The 12,724-nt window shown below is 42.8% G+C and overlaps 1 protein-coding gene across 1 annotated transcript in view; it reads left to right on the top strand.

Annotated features, from left to right (window-relative positions):
* DNM1L (dynamin 1 like) overlaps positions 1 to 12,724 on the top strand; it is a 245,696-nt gene that overhangs the window by 221,331 nt on the left and 11,641 nt on the right. Inside the window, exon 16 of the mRNA XM_033953060.1 lies at positions 9,848 to 9,957. Coding sequence (XP_033808951.1) covers positions 9,848 to 9,957 — 110 coding nt within the window. The remainder of the gene's footprint in view (positions 1 to 9,847; positions 9,958 to 12,724) is intronic.

Raw genomic sequence — 12,724 nt, 5'->3', positions numbered from 1 at the left:
GCTTGATCTCACCCTGGGAGGGGATATATGGGGGCTTTAAACCCTCCCACCCCCATACACTTTAGCTCCTTTTTTTTTTTCTTTTTTTTTTTGCTTCTTGCCTTTTTCTCACCCCTTTACCCATTTCTGGATTTTTATTATCTGTTTCGCTTTCTTTCCTTCCCACATTTTGGGTCTCTAACTTCTGCTGTTAATAGGTTGAGATTCCTGCAAATACCTAGGTCTTTTCCATCAGCTGGTAGGAATTTGGAGACTCTGCCACTGCATAGAGCTTTTTCTTCTGCTGGAACTTTCTCTCAGCAACTGGCTGCTTCAGAGCGACTGCATGGTTCATCACCTTCACACTTGCCTTTTTCATATTGTATGGGTTGTTGTCATCATCCTGGCCACCTCTGTTCTATCATCTATCTTGGTCCCAGCTCCTCTTGTGATGCAGTGTGGATAGATACTTCAGTGAAGATAACACAACTGTGCTTACATAGTATATTCTAATACAGATGGATGGACTAACAGGAAAACATGCTCTAATAAACATTGTCACTTGTTTGCAAAACATACCTTAAAAGGGGATTGTCTCGATAAAATACTTCCTGCTTCTTGGTAGTGGCAATCATTCAATCCTCTTTTTTGTTGAAAGTAATTCTTAGCTAGGGAGCCCTGTGTATAACTCTTGTTACTTGTAACAGTTGTTCTCTGATAACAGCTCACCATTCAGATAAAACTGTTTCCCCTTGGAGTTTTGTGCCCCTGTAAAACTGAGGGAACTGCCATGGCTGCTACAGTGCAAGAAATGTCATTTCCAGTGCAGTAGGTGAGTCTTTCTTAAGGTGACCATACATCCCGTTTTGAACAGGACCATCCCGTTATTACATCACCTGTCCTGTTATCCCCAAACACCGCTTCAAGACGCCGAAATGTCCCGTTTTCAGTGGTGAGGGTGATCTAATAACGGGATGGTCCTGTCCTGAACCCTGGAAGAGCTGGGGGACATGGCTTTCTTTATTCGCTGCCTCTGCCACTATTCACGATCCTGCTCCGATACCTCTTGCTTCCATTCCTGTTCCTGCACTGGCTCTTGGATTTGCTGCGCCGCCTCGCCCCACAGAGCCACACTCTCCTTTGTAAGTGGCTGGCCCAGAAGCATTCTCTCTGATGTCAGAGTTCATATCGGAGAGAGGCTTATGGCTAAACCATGTGCAGTGTTTCGAAGCTGATTGGGCCGGGTCGGGCTGGGTCATCCACCGTCCAGGAGTGCTGTGCCATGCAGGAGTTCAGAAGCAAGGAGCAAGGTCAGAGCATTTCAAAGAGTCCACAAATGAGAGGGGATGCAAGGAGGGAGATTGGACATAGTGAAGCGGGGAGTGCTGTTGGGAACAAATGCTGGAAGGCAGGGAGAGGGAGAAGGCTGAGATGAGTTTTCATATGGTGGTGGAGAGGGAACAGAGGGGATGCAGTGTGGGGGGGATATTGGACATAGTGATGCGGGGAGTGCTGCTGGGGACAAAGGAGCAGTTCAACAAAGGGGACAAATGCTGGAAGGCAGTGAGGGGGAGGAGGCATAGGAAGGAAGGAGGGAATAGAAAGGGACAATTGCTGGGCCTGAAGAAAGAAAGAAATATTGGATGCAACCAGAGACTCATGAAATCACCAGATAACAATGGTAGGAAAAATGCCGCATGTGTGATAGAATACAATGTCTTAACACAGCAACAATTACTTTCCCCAATGAAGGTAATGTGACTGAAACGCTCGAGTAAAAATGGAGCGTTGGGTAGTTTAAGCCTTGAGACCAGCGTTGGACTAGCAAGTCGCTATATAAGCTAAGCGTTGCTGATTTGAGATAACAAAGTTATTCAGTAAGGAAGAAAAAATGATAGCATTCATATTGATGGAGTAGTTTTACAAATGAAATTGAATACTACTGAATGAGAGACATACATTAGTAAAAACATCTCAATGGCTGTTATGCAAGAGATACAAACCAATAAAAACATGTTAAGGCTGTGGAGACGGACCCGGTGACGCCGCCGCGGCTGAACTTGGGAGACTTGCCACTGAGGATACAGCCTGAGAGGATCGTCTGCTTCCTGCTCACCTGCAGCAGCGGTTTGCTGCTTTTTCCTACCAGCCGTGCAGGCACATACAGAGACGGACCCCTTGATATCACCGGGTCCGTCTCCACAGCCTTAAAATCAAGCCGCCGCCGTGGCTGAACTCGGGAGACTTGCCACTGAGGATACAGCCTGAGAGGATCGTTTGCTTCCTGCTCACCCGCAGCAGCGGTTTGCTGCTTTTTCCTACCAGCCGTGCAGGCACTTACAGAGACGGACCCCTTGATATCACCGGGTTCGTCTCCACAGCCTTAAAATCAAGCCGCGGTTGCGGCCGCAGCCGTGCGGCCGCAGGGCGTGGCTGAAGGGCCGTGCCCTAAGGGGCACGCCAGGCCCTTTGGGAGCCACAAGGAGCCCGGGAGCTGGAAGCTGGTCTGGTAATTTATAAAATCTTTCTATATACTTTTATATGACTTTAAGAATATGGGTAAAAGAAAGATAAAACCTAAAAGCTCTACACCAGTGGTATCAGGTCCAGTGGACAGACATTTATTATTATTTTCGGATAATCCACCAGTGATACCACCAGATGCAGATTCCTCTTTGTCAGGAGCCTCAATGAGTCCTCTCAATCGTACTCCTCCCCTTCATCCGGTACCCAGTGATAGTGGGAATATAACCCCCGCTACATCTGATGCTCAAGTGATTTCATCCATCCATTCAAGTAAATTAATATATGCCGAAATACCTAAACCTTTGATATTTTCTGGTGGAGTGGATGAAAGCACACGAACAGAAGAAACACAAGATATTACCTCAAAAGACTTATGGTTAGGTATATCCAGGGTTGAAGGGTTTCTCAGGACAACGATGAAGCAAATGGGAGATTATTCCCAGTCAGTTTCTTCTAAATTAGAAAATGTGGATGCTAACCTAGGTTGTTTGGATAAACGACTAAATGTGGTGGAAAATCAATGTAATAATTTGCAAGCTGTCTCTGTATCAGCTGTTAAAGATTCAACTGTAATACATTCTAAAATTGAATCTATGGAAAATATGAATAGAGTGAAAAATCTACGCTTGGTCAATTTTCCACTTGTTGTCACCTGAGATTTTATTAAGGAAATTCTTTAAAGAAGTACTGGGATTGGCCAATGCAGAGAATTTTCCAATAAATAATTATTACTATATTCCTTTCAAAAAACTTGAATCTGCCCAGGGGGACCATCTGACCACACCAGAGGTAAATTTGACTGATTTTCTAGAAGACACACAGGATGTGATTCAGACTCGGTCCACCCTGGTAATAACATGCATGAGCGAGATGGATAAAATGTTGATAATGAGACTTTATTTTAAGAATAGGTTAACAAAATTTTGCGGGGATTTGGTCAGGATCTTTCCGGATGTATCCAGAACCACACAGTTGAGGAGGAAAGAATTTTTGAAATTGAAGGATAGAGTATTGGCACTGGATGCATCCTTTTAACTGAAATTTCCCTGTAAATGTATGATCAAACTATTAGATTTTGAATATTCTTTTTGGGATCCAATACAATTACAACAATTCTTAATTGCAAGAGAAAAGAAATAGAAATGAGATTTGTTTCACCTTACTGAGAAATATGAGGAGAACTAATATAACAGTATCCTAGATTAAGGAATGATTTAGGGTTCATAATTATGAACCAAGAATTACCATTCTTTATATTTCCTGAACTTTATTTTATTAGAAATAGCAAGATATACTCCTCATTAATGTGGGCTTGAAAGGAACTTTGTATGTATGATTTGATTATGTATTACTTTATTTTATGTGATATCCTTTTTTCTTTTGAACTCTTGGATATTGTAAAGTATTCAAAAATATAAATAAAAAAAATAAAAAAAAAATGTTAAAAGATAAAGGAAGGGATGGAGCAATTGGTATAGATGATTATTCATTGAAAATTGGACAGAATGTGGACTTGGGATAACGTATGTTATGTGAGGTCTTATGCACTGAAAACTGTCGACATTGTATGATATACCATCCTCCTATTTGACCACTTGAGGGTTGATTAATTGGGTTTGTGATGAAAAGGAGAGAGAAAAAATGAAGAATTTGACTTAAGAAAAACAGTTGTAAGGCACATTTGAGCCAAATATTATAATTATATGAAATGACCATTTGTTTTGTAAATCTTTATTCATTTTAAAGCCAAAAATAAGTGCAATATATTATACATTCATTTACACTTTAACAGCACTTAAATTCAATCAGAATTATATTCTATGACAAATACATATATCATCCCCCCTTCTACTTATCCCAAAAATTTGCACTCAAAAATTTTTTAAAAAATTCTATCCACCCACCCTGGACGTGTATTATCAAAGGGCAAAATCAACAATCACTCCTTACAGAATTTTGTCAATGGCTCCCAAATATCCATAAACTTCCTATAATGTTCCTGTTGTATGGCCATCATACGTTCTATTTTAAAAGTGTAACATAGAGATTCCCACCAAAAAGTATAATTTAACCAATCCCAGTTTTTCCAGTTCCTCAAAATAAGTTGTATGGCAACCCCTATCATTATAAAGAGAAGTTTGTTATTCTGAGCAGATATTTGGCTTTTAGCTCTCATTACCGTACCAAATAGGATGGTATTGTACATCAATGCCACTGGATTTTCCAATATTTTGTTCACTTGATCCCAGATGGATCTTCAAAATTTAAGTATCAAGGAACAATAGTACAATAGATGATCCAATGTCCCATCTTCAAGATGACAGTGCCAGCATCCATTAGACTTGGAACTATCTAATTTCTGTAATCGAACAGGGGTCCAAAATGCTCTATGTAACAAGGAAAAACCATGTTTGTCTCATAGATGCAGACACCGTACATCTCATCCTCCAAGCCCAGATTCCCCCCTCTCTTAATTGGCAATTCTCCGTACAAATAGCATGCATATATTTTGCATGTTATGCTGAGAATGCCCCGTAAAATAAGTCGCTCTCATTACAAACACTACATCAACTCGTCGGAATTTGCCAGCAAGTTTTGAGAATCTGGCTCCCAACATCTAAATATATTTTTGAATTATGAATGCTAGGGAGTAAGAATAAATAACTAACTAACACTTGTGATACAGAATTATTTAGTATTCATATTGTAGAAAAAATTTATGATTTATATCATATAGTACTTTCAACGCCTCTCCTAGAATTAAGTCTCACTCTTAGCCTGGACCCTTCTTGAGAAGAGGAATGATTGACTGTCTCTATAAGGAAGAAGTGGTAGTGTTCAAATCCAAGCTAAAGGCCCACTTTTTTGAAACTGCTTTCAACTCTTCCTCACTGCTGTCAGATACCTATACCCACTATAACCTCCCCTACCCTGAAATGTCCTGTCTAAATTAGATTATAAGCTCTTCTGAGCAGGGACTGTCTAATGCAGTGTTCGCCCTAGCGCTTTTTAACTGGGTGCCCAGTTGTCATCGTGGTCGCAAATCCTTCTGCTGCCGCTGCTGCTACTCAAACATTTTTTAAAACCCCTCTCACTGGCTTGGGGATTCCCCGGCCTGACTTGGTACAGCCTGAAGAGCCGCTGGAAGTTCTGTGTTCGACTCCAGAGGCAGCCTGACTTTTTTTTTTTTTTGCTTGTGTATTGAATTTAAAAGTAAAAAAAGAAAAAAAAAACAAAAAACTAGGCAATTTTTCCCCGTAACACTAGCCTGCAATATGTATTTTGTGTATGTATGTGATTGGTGGCTCCCATTCCCGATCAGGAAGACAGGCCTGGGGAGGTAGAAAATTTATTTGGGGAAATGCAGCGCCAGCATGCTTCCCACCTTCCTTCTGCCGCTGTCATTTTCTATTCTCTATACCCTGGACTAGCAGCATCACTGCTCTCTCCTTATTGTAATTTGCTTGACAGCTGCAGTAGTGTTATCGAATCGATTCCCTTCTGCAGCCTTGGGGATTTTGCTAGGCTGCCCCACCTCCGATGATGCAACTTTCTTCTTCCTTGGAGGCAGAATGGCCTAGCAGAGGCCCTGAGGCTGCTGGAGGGAATTGACTCGCTAAAGCTATGGCAGCAGTCAAGCAAGTTACAATAAGGAGAGAGCAGTGCTGCTGCTAGTTTAGGGTATAGAGAATAGAAAATGACCAGCAGCAGCAGGAAAGCGGGAAGCATACCGGCACTGCGTTTCCCCAAATAAATTTTCTACCTCCACAAGCCCGTCTTCCTGATCCCCAGGGGGAAGTGGTGCCGATGGACCTGGGAGATAAGAGGGAGGGGTGCTGCTGCTAGTCAGGGGAAAGGGGGGGGGGAGGAGAGGAAGTAGTAGTGCTGCTAGACCTGGGAGGTGAGTGGGTGATTCTAGTCAGAGGGGAGGGAAAGGGAATGGAGAGGAGCCCTGCTAGTCAGAGAGGAGAGGTGCTGCTGGCCCTGGGGGTGGAAAGGAGAGGTGCTGCAGCTAGTCAGTGGGAGAAACGGAAGTAGAGTGTAGGGGAGGGAGAGGTGCTGTTGGAGCTGAGTGGTGGAGGGAGGTGAGAGGGAGAGGTGCTGCTGTATTGGGAACACAGGAGAGTGCTGCTGGACTTAAAATGGAAGAGGGAAAGCTGCAGCAGGACTGAGGGGAGAGCAGTGGAGGAAGAGAGTGGATGGGGAAGGGGGAAGAGCAATGGAGTAGGGGAGAGTGAGAGGGGAAGGGGGAAGAGAAATGCTGCTGCTGCACCCAGTTGGGGGGAAAGAGGGAGAAGGAAGACCAGAAAGGGAGAGGAGAGGAAACAGAGATGCCAAGACCATGGGAGGGAGGGAGGGAAAGAAAAGGCGATACTAGACTATGGCGGGAGAGATGTCAGGGCATGGGGGGGAGGGAATGAAGACAGATGCAACACCAGGGGAAAGGAAGGAAGGAAGGAGAGGAGATGTTAGATAATGGAGGTGGAGGAGGAGAGAGATGCCAAGGCATGGGGGGAGGGAAGAAGATAGAGATGCCAGACCATGGGATGGAGTGGGAAGGAAGGAAGGAAAGGAGAAGAGAGAGATGCCAGAGGGAGGGGGTAGAGACAGAAAAATGAGAGGGGATGAAGCTGAAATGAATCATGTACAAAGAGAGAAAGGGCACAGGATATACAGTTTATTTATTTATTTATCTCGCCGCACAGGACCGGCGAGATTAACTTCTTCAATTTCCTGCTGGTCCGCGCAGGACCGGCAAGATCGAGGAGCGCAGGGCTGGAGATAGAATGGGGAGCCTCCGACTGTGCTTTCTTCCCTCCCAGCGGCTCTCCTTACAAGTGCAGCGATTCAGGAAGGAAGCCTTGGAGCTTTTGCTGAGTCGGGCCGCCTCTGATGATGCAACTTCTGCTTTCCTCAGAGGCGGTGCGACCCAACAAAGGACCCGAGGCTGCCTTACTGAATCGCAGCGCTGGCAAGTAAGGAGAGTTGCTGGGAGGGGAGAAAGCTGCTGGGCATGGTGAAAAAAAAAAAAGGGACATCTGCTACTGGACCTGGAGAGGGAGAAGGAGAGATGCTGCTGGGAGGGGGGAGGGAAAGGAGTCTGGGAAGCTGCTGGGTAAGGGGGGAAAAGGGACAGCTGCTACTGGACCTGGAGAGGGAGAAGGAGAGATGCTGCTGGGAGGGGGGAGGGAAAGGAGTCTGGGAAGCTGCTGGGTAAGGGGGAAAAAGGGACAGCTGCTACTGGACCTGGAGAGGGAGAAGGAGAGATGCTGCTGGGAGGGGGGAGGGAAAGGAGTCTGGGAAGCTGCTGGGTAAGGGGGAAAAAAGGGACAGCTGCTACTGGACCTGGAGAGGGAGAAGGGGAGATGCTGCTGGGAGGGGAGGAGGGAAAGGAGTCTGGGAAGCTGCTGGGCAAGGGGGGAAAAGGGACAGATGCTACTGGACCTGGAGGGAGGGAGAAGGAGAGATGCTGCTGGGAGGGGAGGAGGGAAAGGAAAAGGAAGAGAGTTACTGCTGGACAGGGGGAGGAGGGAAGGGAGAAGAAAAAAGGAACGAAACAGCTTGCAGGGAGATTAGAGGAGGGGAAGGGGAGAGATAGGAATGAGATGGGAAGGGAGGGTCAGCAGAGAAATTGAGAGGGACAAAGATGCTAGATCTGGTGTAGGAGAGATAAAAATGAAGAGAGCAGTGAAGCTGGAGTGAATCGTGTAAAAAGGAGAGAGGGGCAATGAAAGAAGACAAATACCATATGGAAGGGGGAGAAGTCAGACAGTAGATGGAAGGGGCAGATGCTAGATTGAAGAGACAGAGAGGGCAGATGCTGGAAGGAAGAGAGTGAAAAGAAGATGAAAGCAGAAACCAGAGACAACAAAAGGTAGAAACAAATAATTTTATTTCTATTTTATTAAATGTGCAACTTCCCCACAAATCTTACAGTGAGAAACAAAATAAAATAAATACACGTGTTACAAAAATAAATATACATATACAGTATATCACATCTTTGGCATGTGGTAGAGAGTTTCAATCAAGAAGAAGAGTATTTTCTAGATCAGAAGGAAGGCAAGGGAAATTCTGCCCAGCACTGCACTGCAATCAACAAAGCCTTCTAATCGGTACAAATTCACATAAATTTCTATTTTGTGATTAGAATATATCAGATTTGAAATATATATCCTGCTAGAGACATAACTGGGGACTGCAGTATTCTGTTAGCATGATATTTCTATGAACTTGGCTTGTTCAGTTTTCTTGATAGTAGAGGGGATATATGTGAAGGGGAGGGGAGACAGGGGTTTTGTTGGTCCGTGCTCTGTATATTTGTATTTATAAAATCACAATTGTTCAGAATATTGTTTCTTTTTATACTTTAATAAATACGTTCAATATAAAATCATAATTGCGGCTTGTGCAGATGGGATCAGATGGTTTGCGGGGACCGAGCTCACGGAAATGGAGCGTAAATGGGTTTTTTAAATTTTAGTCCTGTTAATTTGCCGGTCCACAAAATAATTCTTTTATTTCTGCCGGTCCACGGGTGTAAAAAGGTTGAAGAACACTGCTCTAGTGCTCACTTCAGTGTTTAAGATGATGCCTTTTCCTAGGTGCACCTTTGTGTGGCTCATGGATTATTACTAAAAATAACTTTTTAATATAGAAGAGGGGGTTGTTAAAAAATGATCAACACTGGCTGTCATGTATACTAGGTACGCCACTGGATTTAATGACCCTATTCTAACCACCAAATTTCCCTGTCCTGCCCGGCTACTTTTTCATGCCACCCGGCTGGAAAACATTTCTGGGGAGAACACTGTAATGTATGTTAAAATGTACAGCGCTGCATACACCTTTCAGCACTATAGAAATAATAAATAGTAGTAGTAGTAGGTATTTTAGAATTGCCCAGTTGATTGGATAACTTAATGATCCTGAAAATTGGGCCTATTGGATGACTTCCCAAAATCAGTGTTTGACATACTAGCGGTTTCTATGTTATCTGTGTCTTTAAACTCTTAGTTCTCCTTCAAAATCTTTTGCCAAAAAAATCTTAGGCACTTAAAATTCAGTACCTAGTGCTCACGACCTAAAGCAGCCATTGCTACTATGCTGCATCCTCGAAAGGACACCAGTAAGGGAAGAGGAAGTAGGGAAGGGTAAAGGTGGAAAGAGCAAAGAGAGGAAAGAAAACATAAAAACAAAAGAAACAAAATATAGAAAATAAATATAATCTAATTACAAAAGAAGGTAAACATCTAGCATCTAAATGTTAAAAATGTTTGTCCAGCCCTGCTTATAATAACAATACTGTATTGATCATTTTAAAACATCTTATTTCATGCAGCCTGTACCTGTTGCACGCAAACTGTCTGCCCGTGAACAGCGAGACTGTGAGGTGATTGAGCGACTAATTAAGTCTTATTTCCTCATCGTCAGGAAGAATATTCAGGACAGGTTGGTACATAAGTTCAATTTAGGTTTGATATACCGCAATGTTGATAGCATATTAATGCGGTTTACATCGTAAAGTTTTGTTTAATAGTAGTAAGGGGTAAAGAGAGGGGAAGAGAGGAAGGAGGGAAAAAAGGGGGTAGAAACTCAGTAAATGATAGAGAAAGTACAGGTAGGTTAGATGCTGGTTTTTATTACACAGGTTGACACATGTCATCCAGTAGGCAGGTTGTGAATTTATTATGATAGGAATGTTCTGTCTTAAATTTCATAATAAAACAGTAATATAGTAAACTATTGCAAATAAAGACCTTAAGGTACATCTGTTCTGCCCAAGTACCTCACTTTACCTTGTTTAAAGTATGACCGTCATTTAAAATTTGTTTTTAATGCTATACTCTTTCCACATGATTATCCCTTGTATTTTTAAATTAAGTTCCTATTTTTGTCCCCTCCTCTTCACACCTTTGTACGTCTTTTTTTCTATATTTAACAGCAATCTTCCTGTCTTCTAATCCTACACTTTTTCTTCCACCATCACCTCATTAACCTTTTAATATTGTGTGGAAGGAATTCTCTGGTTTGGCGCTCATGGAGGAGAATAGTATCTGAGGAAGCTCTGCAGTGATTCCCCCCTTGGATTGGTAAAAACCCAGTGTCCCCAGACGAACAAACCAGATTGGGGTGCTGCAGCTCAGACTGTGTTTGGAATGGGAGATACAGCCACTATACTGAAGATTTTAAAAGGAAAATGCCAGCCACAGTTAGAGATTATATGGCAAGTTTGTTCCCCATGTCTAAGGCAGAAGATGATCCCAGCTCAGGAGGCTCTCCGGAACTGGATGATGACAATTCTGTGAAGATAGATAAAACTGATTTGAGAGCCAGACCTGCCACAGTCTTGAAAGAACTTGGAGCTATGACGTCTGAGATCATGGACGTTGTGGTAGTACAGCTAAAGGAAAAGATGGAGGTTTTGGTGGCCTGATTGAATGCCTCAGAGAGCCAAGTAACATACGTGAAAAAGGACCAAGCAGTGGTGGAACAAGAGAGAACCAGACTTTTCTAACAACTGGAAGATATACTGGACAAAATGGAGAGCTATGAGAACAGAAATAGGAGATCCTAGATCCTGTGGATCCTGAGCTATCCTGAGGACAGATGGGGAGAAAGCCTGTGAAATTTTTGCATAGTCTGCTTCGCATCTGCTTTTCCTCACAACTGTCTCCCCTGTTTAAAATGGAGAGGGCTCATACGGAGTTCAGATCCCGACTAGAGAATGACATGGGGATAAAATTGTATCCCCACCCCTGACCCATCCCCGCAAACTGTGTCTTATCCCATCCACATAAGCCTTGAATAGTTATGATTTTATATTGAAATCATTTACTAAAGTATAAAAAGAAACAATATTCTGTACAACTGTCATCTTATCAATCACAGATACAGAAAGAGGATCAACAAAACCCATCTCCCTTCACAATACTGAATACTACATAGAAAATTCATCCTAACAGAATACCTCGGTCACACACACACAGAACACAAATGACAAATACATAATAGCTGACCAAAAATGATAAAAACCAAAATCCCAAGAAGCCATCCTTCCATGTAATACAAAGAAATAGATCCATTTCCTCCTATACTGTGCAAACAATAAAGATCACACATGCCAGGGATGGTGTTAGGAGAAGGAGTGCAATTAGGGCAACTGCCCCCTGGCTAGAGAAAGCTGGAAGCTGAAGATGGCATGGGGTAGTAGTGGACTATGGGGTCCCCTCCTAGATTTATTCCCTGGGCATGTCTAACACCAGCACTGGCAAAATAAAAATTTCAGTTCTCATATTTTCTAATTACAAAATAGAAAATGAAATTTTTTCTACCTTTTGTCTGGTCATTTTATTTTTCAAGTCGTGTTGGTCCCAGGCTCTGGTTTCTGTTTCCCCCCTATCTTCTCTTAACTCACTCGCCAGAGTCTCATGCTCATTTGACATTTCTTCTTATTCTTTTCAACAAAGGCCGGCCGGGGGGATCCCTACTCCTCCAGCCAGCAGACTAACCTCTTCAAAATGGTGGGCCTTCTCTTCCTGGTGCATTCTAGGACAACATGCCTTCAAATCTGCTCTACAAAGTCAACAATAAACAGTTTGCTCACTTGCTGCAACTGCAAGTTCTCTCCACTTCTACCGCAATCTCACTTTCCAATTCCATAGACATATGTTGATCAATATTTGGTCATCACTGGCACTGGACAAGGGATTTCAGCCACAGGTAGATATTCTTCTTGGCAACAAAGTTTCACTTCTTGCCCAGTTTTTTGACAGACATTCATAAACTGTGGTGAGATATTCAGCTTCCTAGCAATTTCCTTCTGTGTTAAGGTTGTTTCCTCAAAAAGAACATGAATCTGACTTTTGTTTGGACTGATATCACAATTCTTACCCGTTACATGTTCAAGAATTATTATTATATAATACTTGCTAAAGACTAGAAAAGGTTTGTTAAAATATCTTGTATTTAATACATACTAAGAACGTCCAAAAATTAGATGTTTCATCCTACAGTATATACTGTAATAATTTGCTGCTGTTGTCTATCTGTGCTTAAATGTAATTGAGCTAGCCTGCCAACCAATGAAAAGATACAGTAGTCTTCTATCTCAACGGTGTCAGGTCAAAAGCGCGCCGGGACAAAGGCGCGCGCAGACAATTGAGCGCAGTGCAGAGGCGCGCGCCGAAGAAAATTACTGTTTTTAGGGGCTCCGACG

Source organism: Geotrypetes seraphini, chromosome 7 (genome assembly GCF_902459505.1).
Source record: "Geotrypetes seraphini chromosome 7, aGeoSer1.1, whole genome shotgun sequence".
Lineage (NCBI taxonomy): Eukaryota > Metazoa > Chordata > Amphibia > Gymnophiona > Dermophiidae > Geotrypetes > Geotrypetes seraphini.
This window is presented reverse-complemented; position numbering and strand designations above follow the sequence as displayed.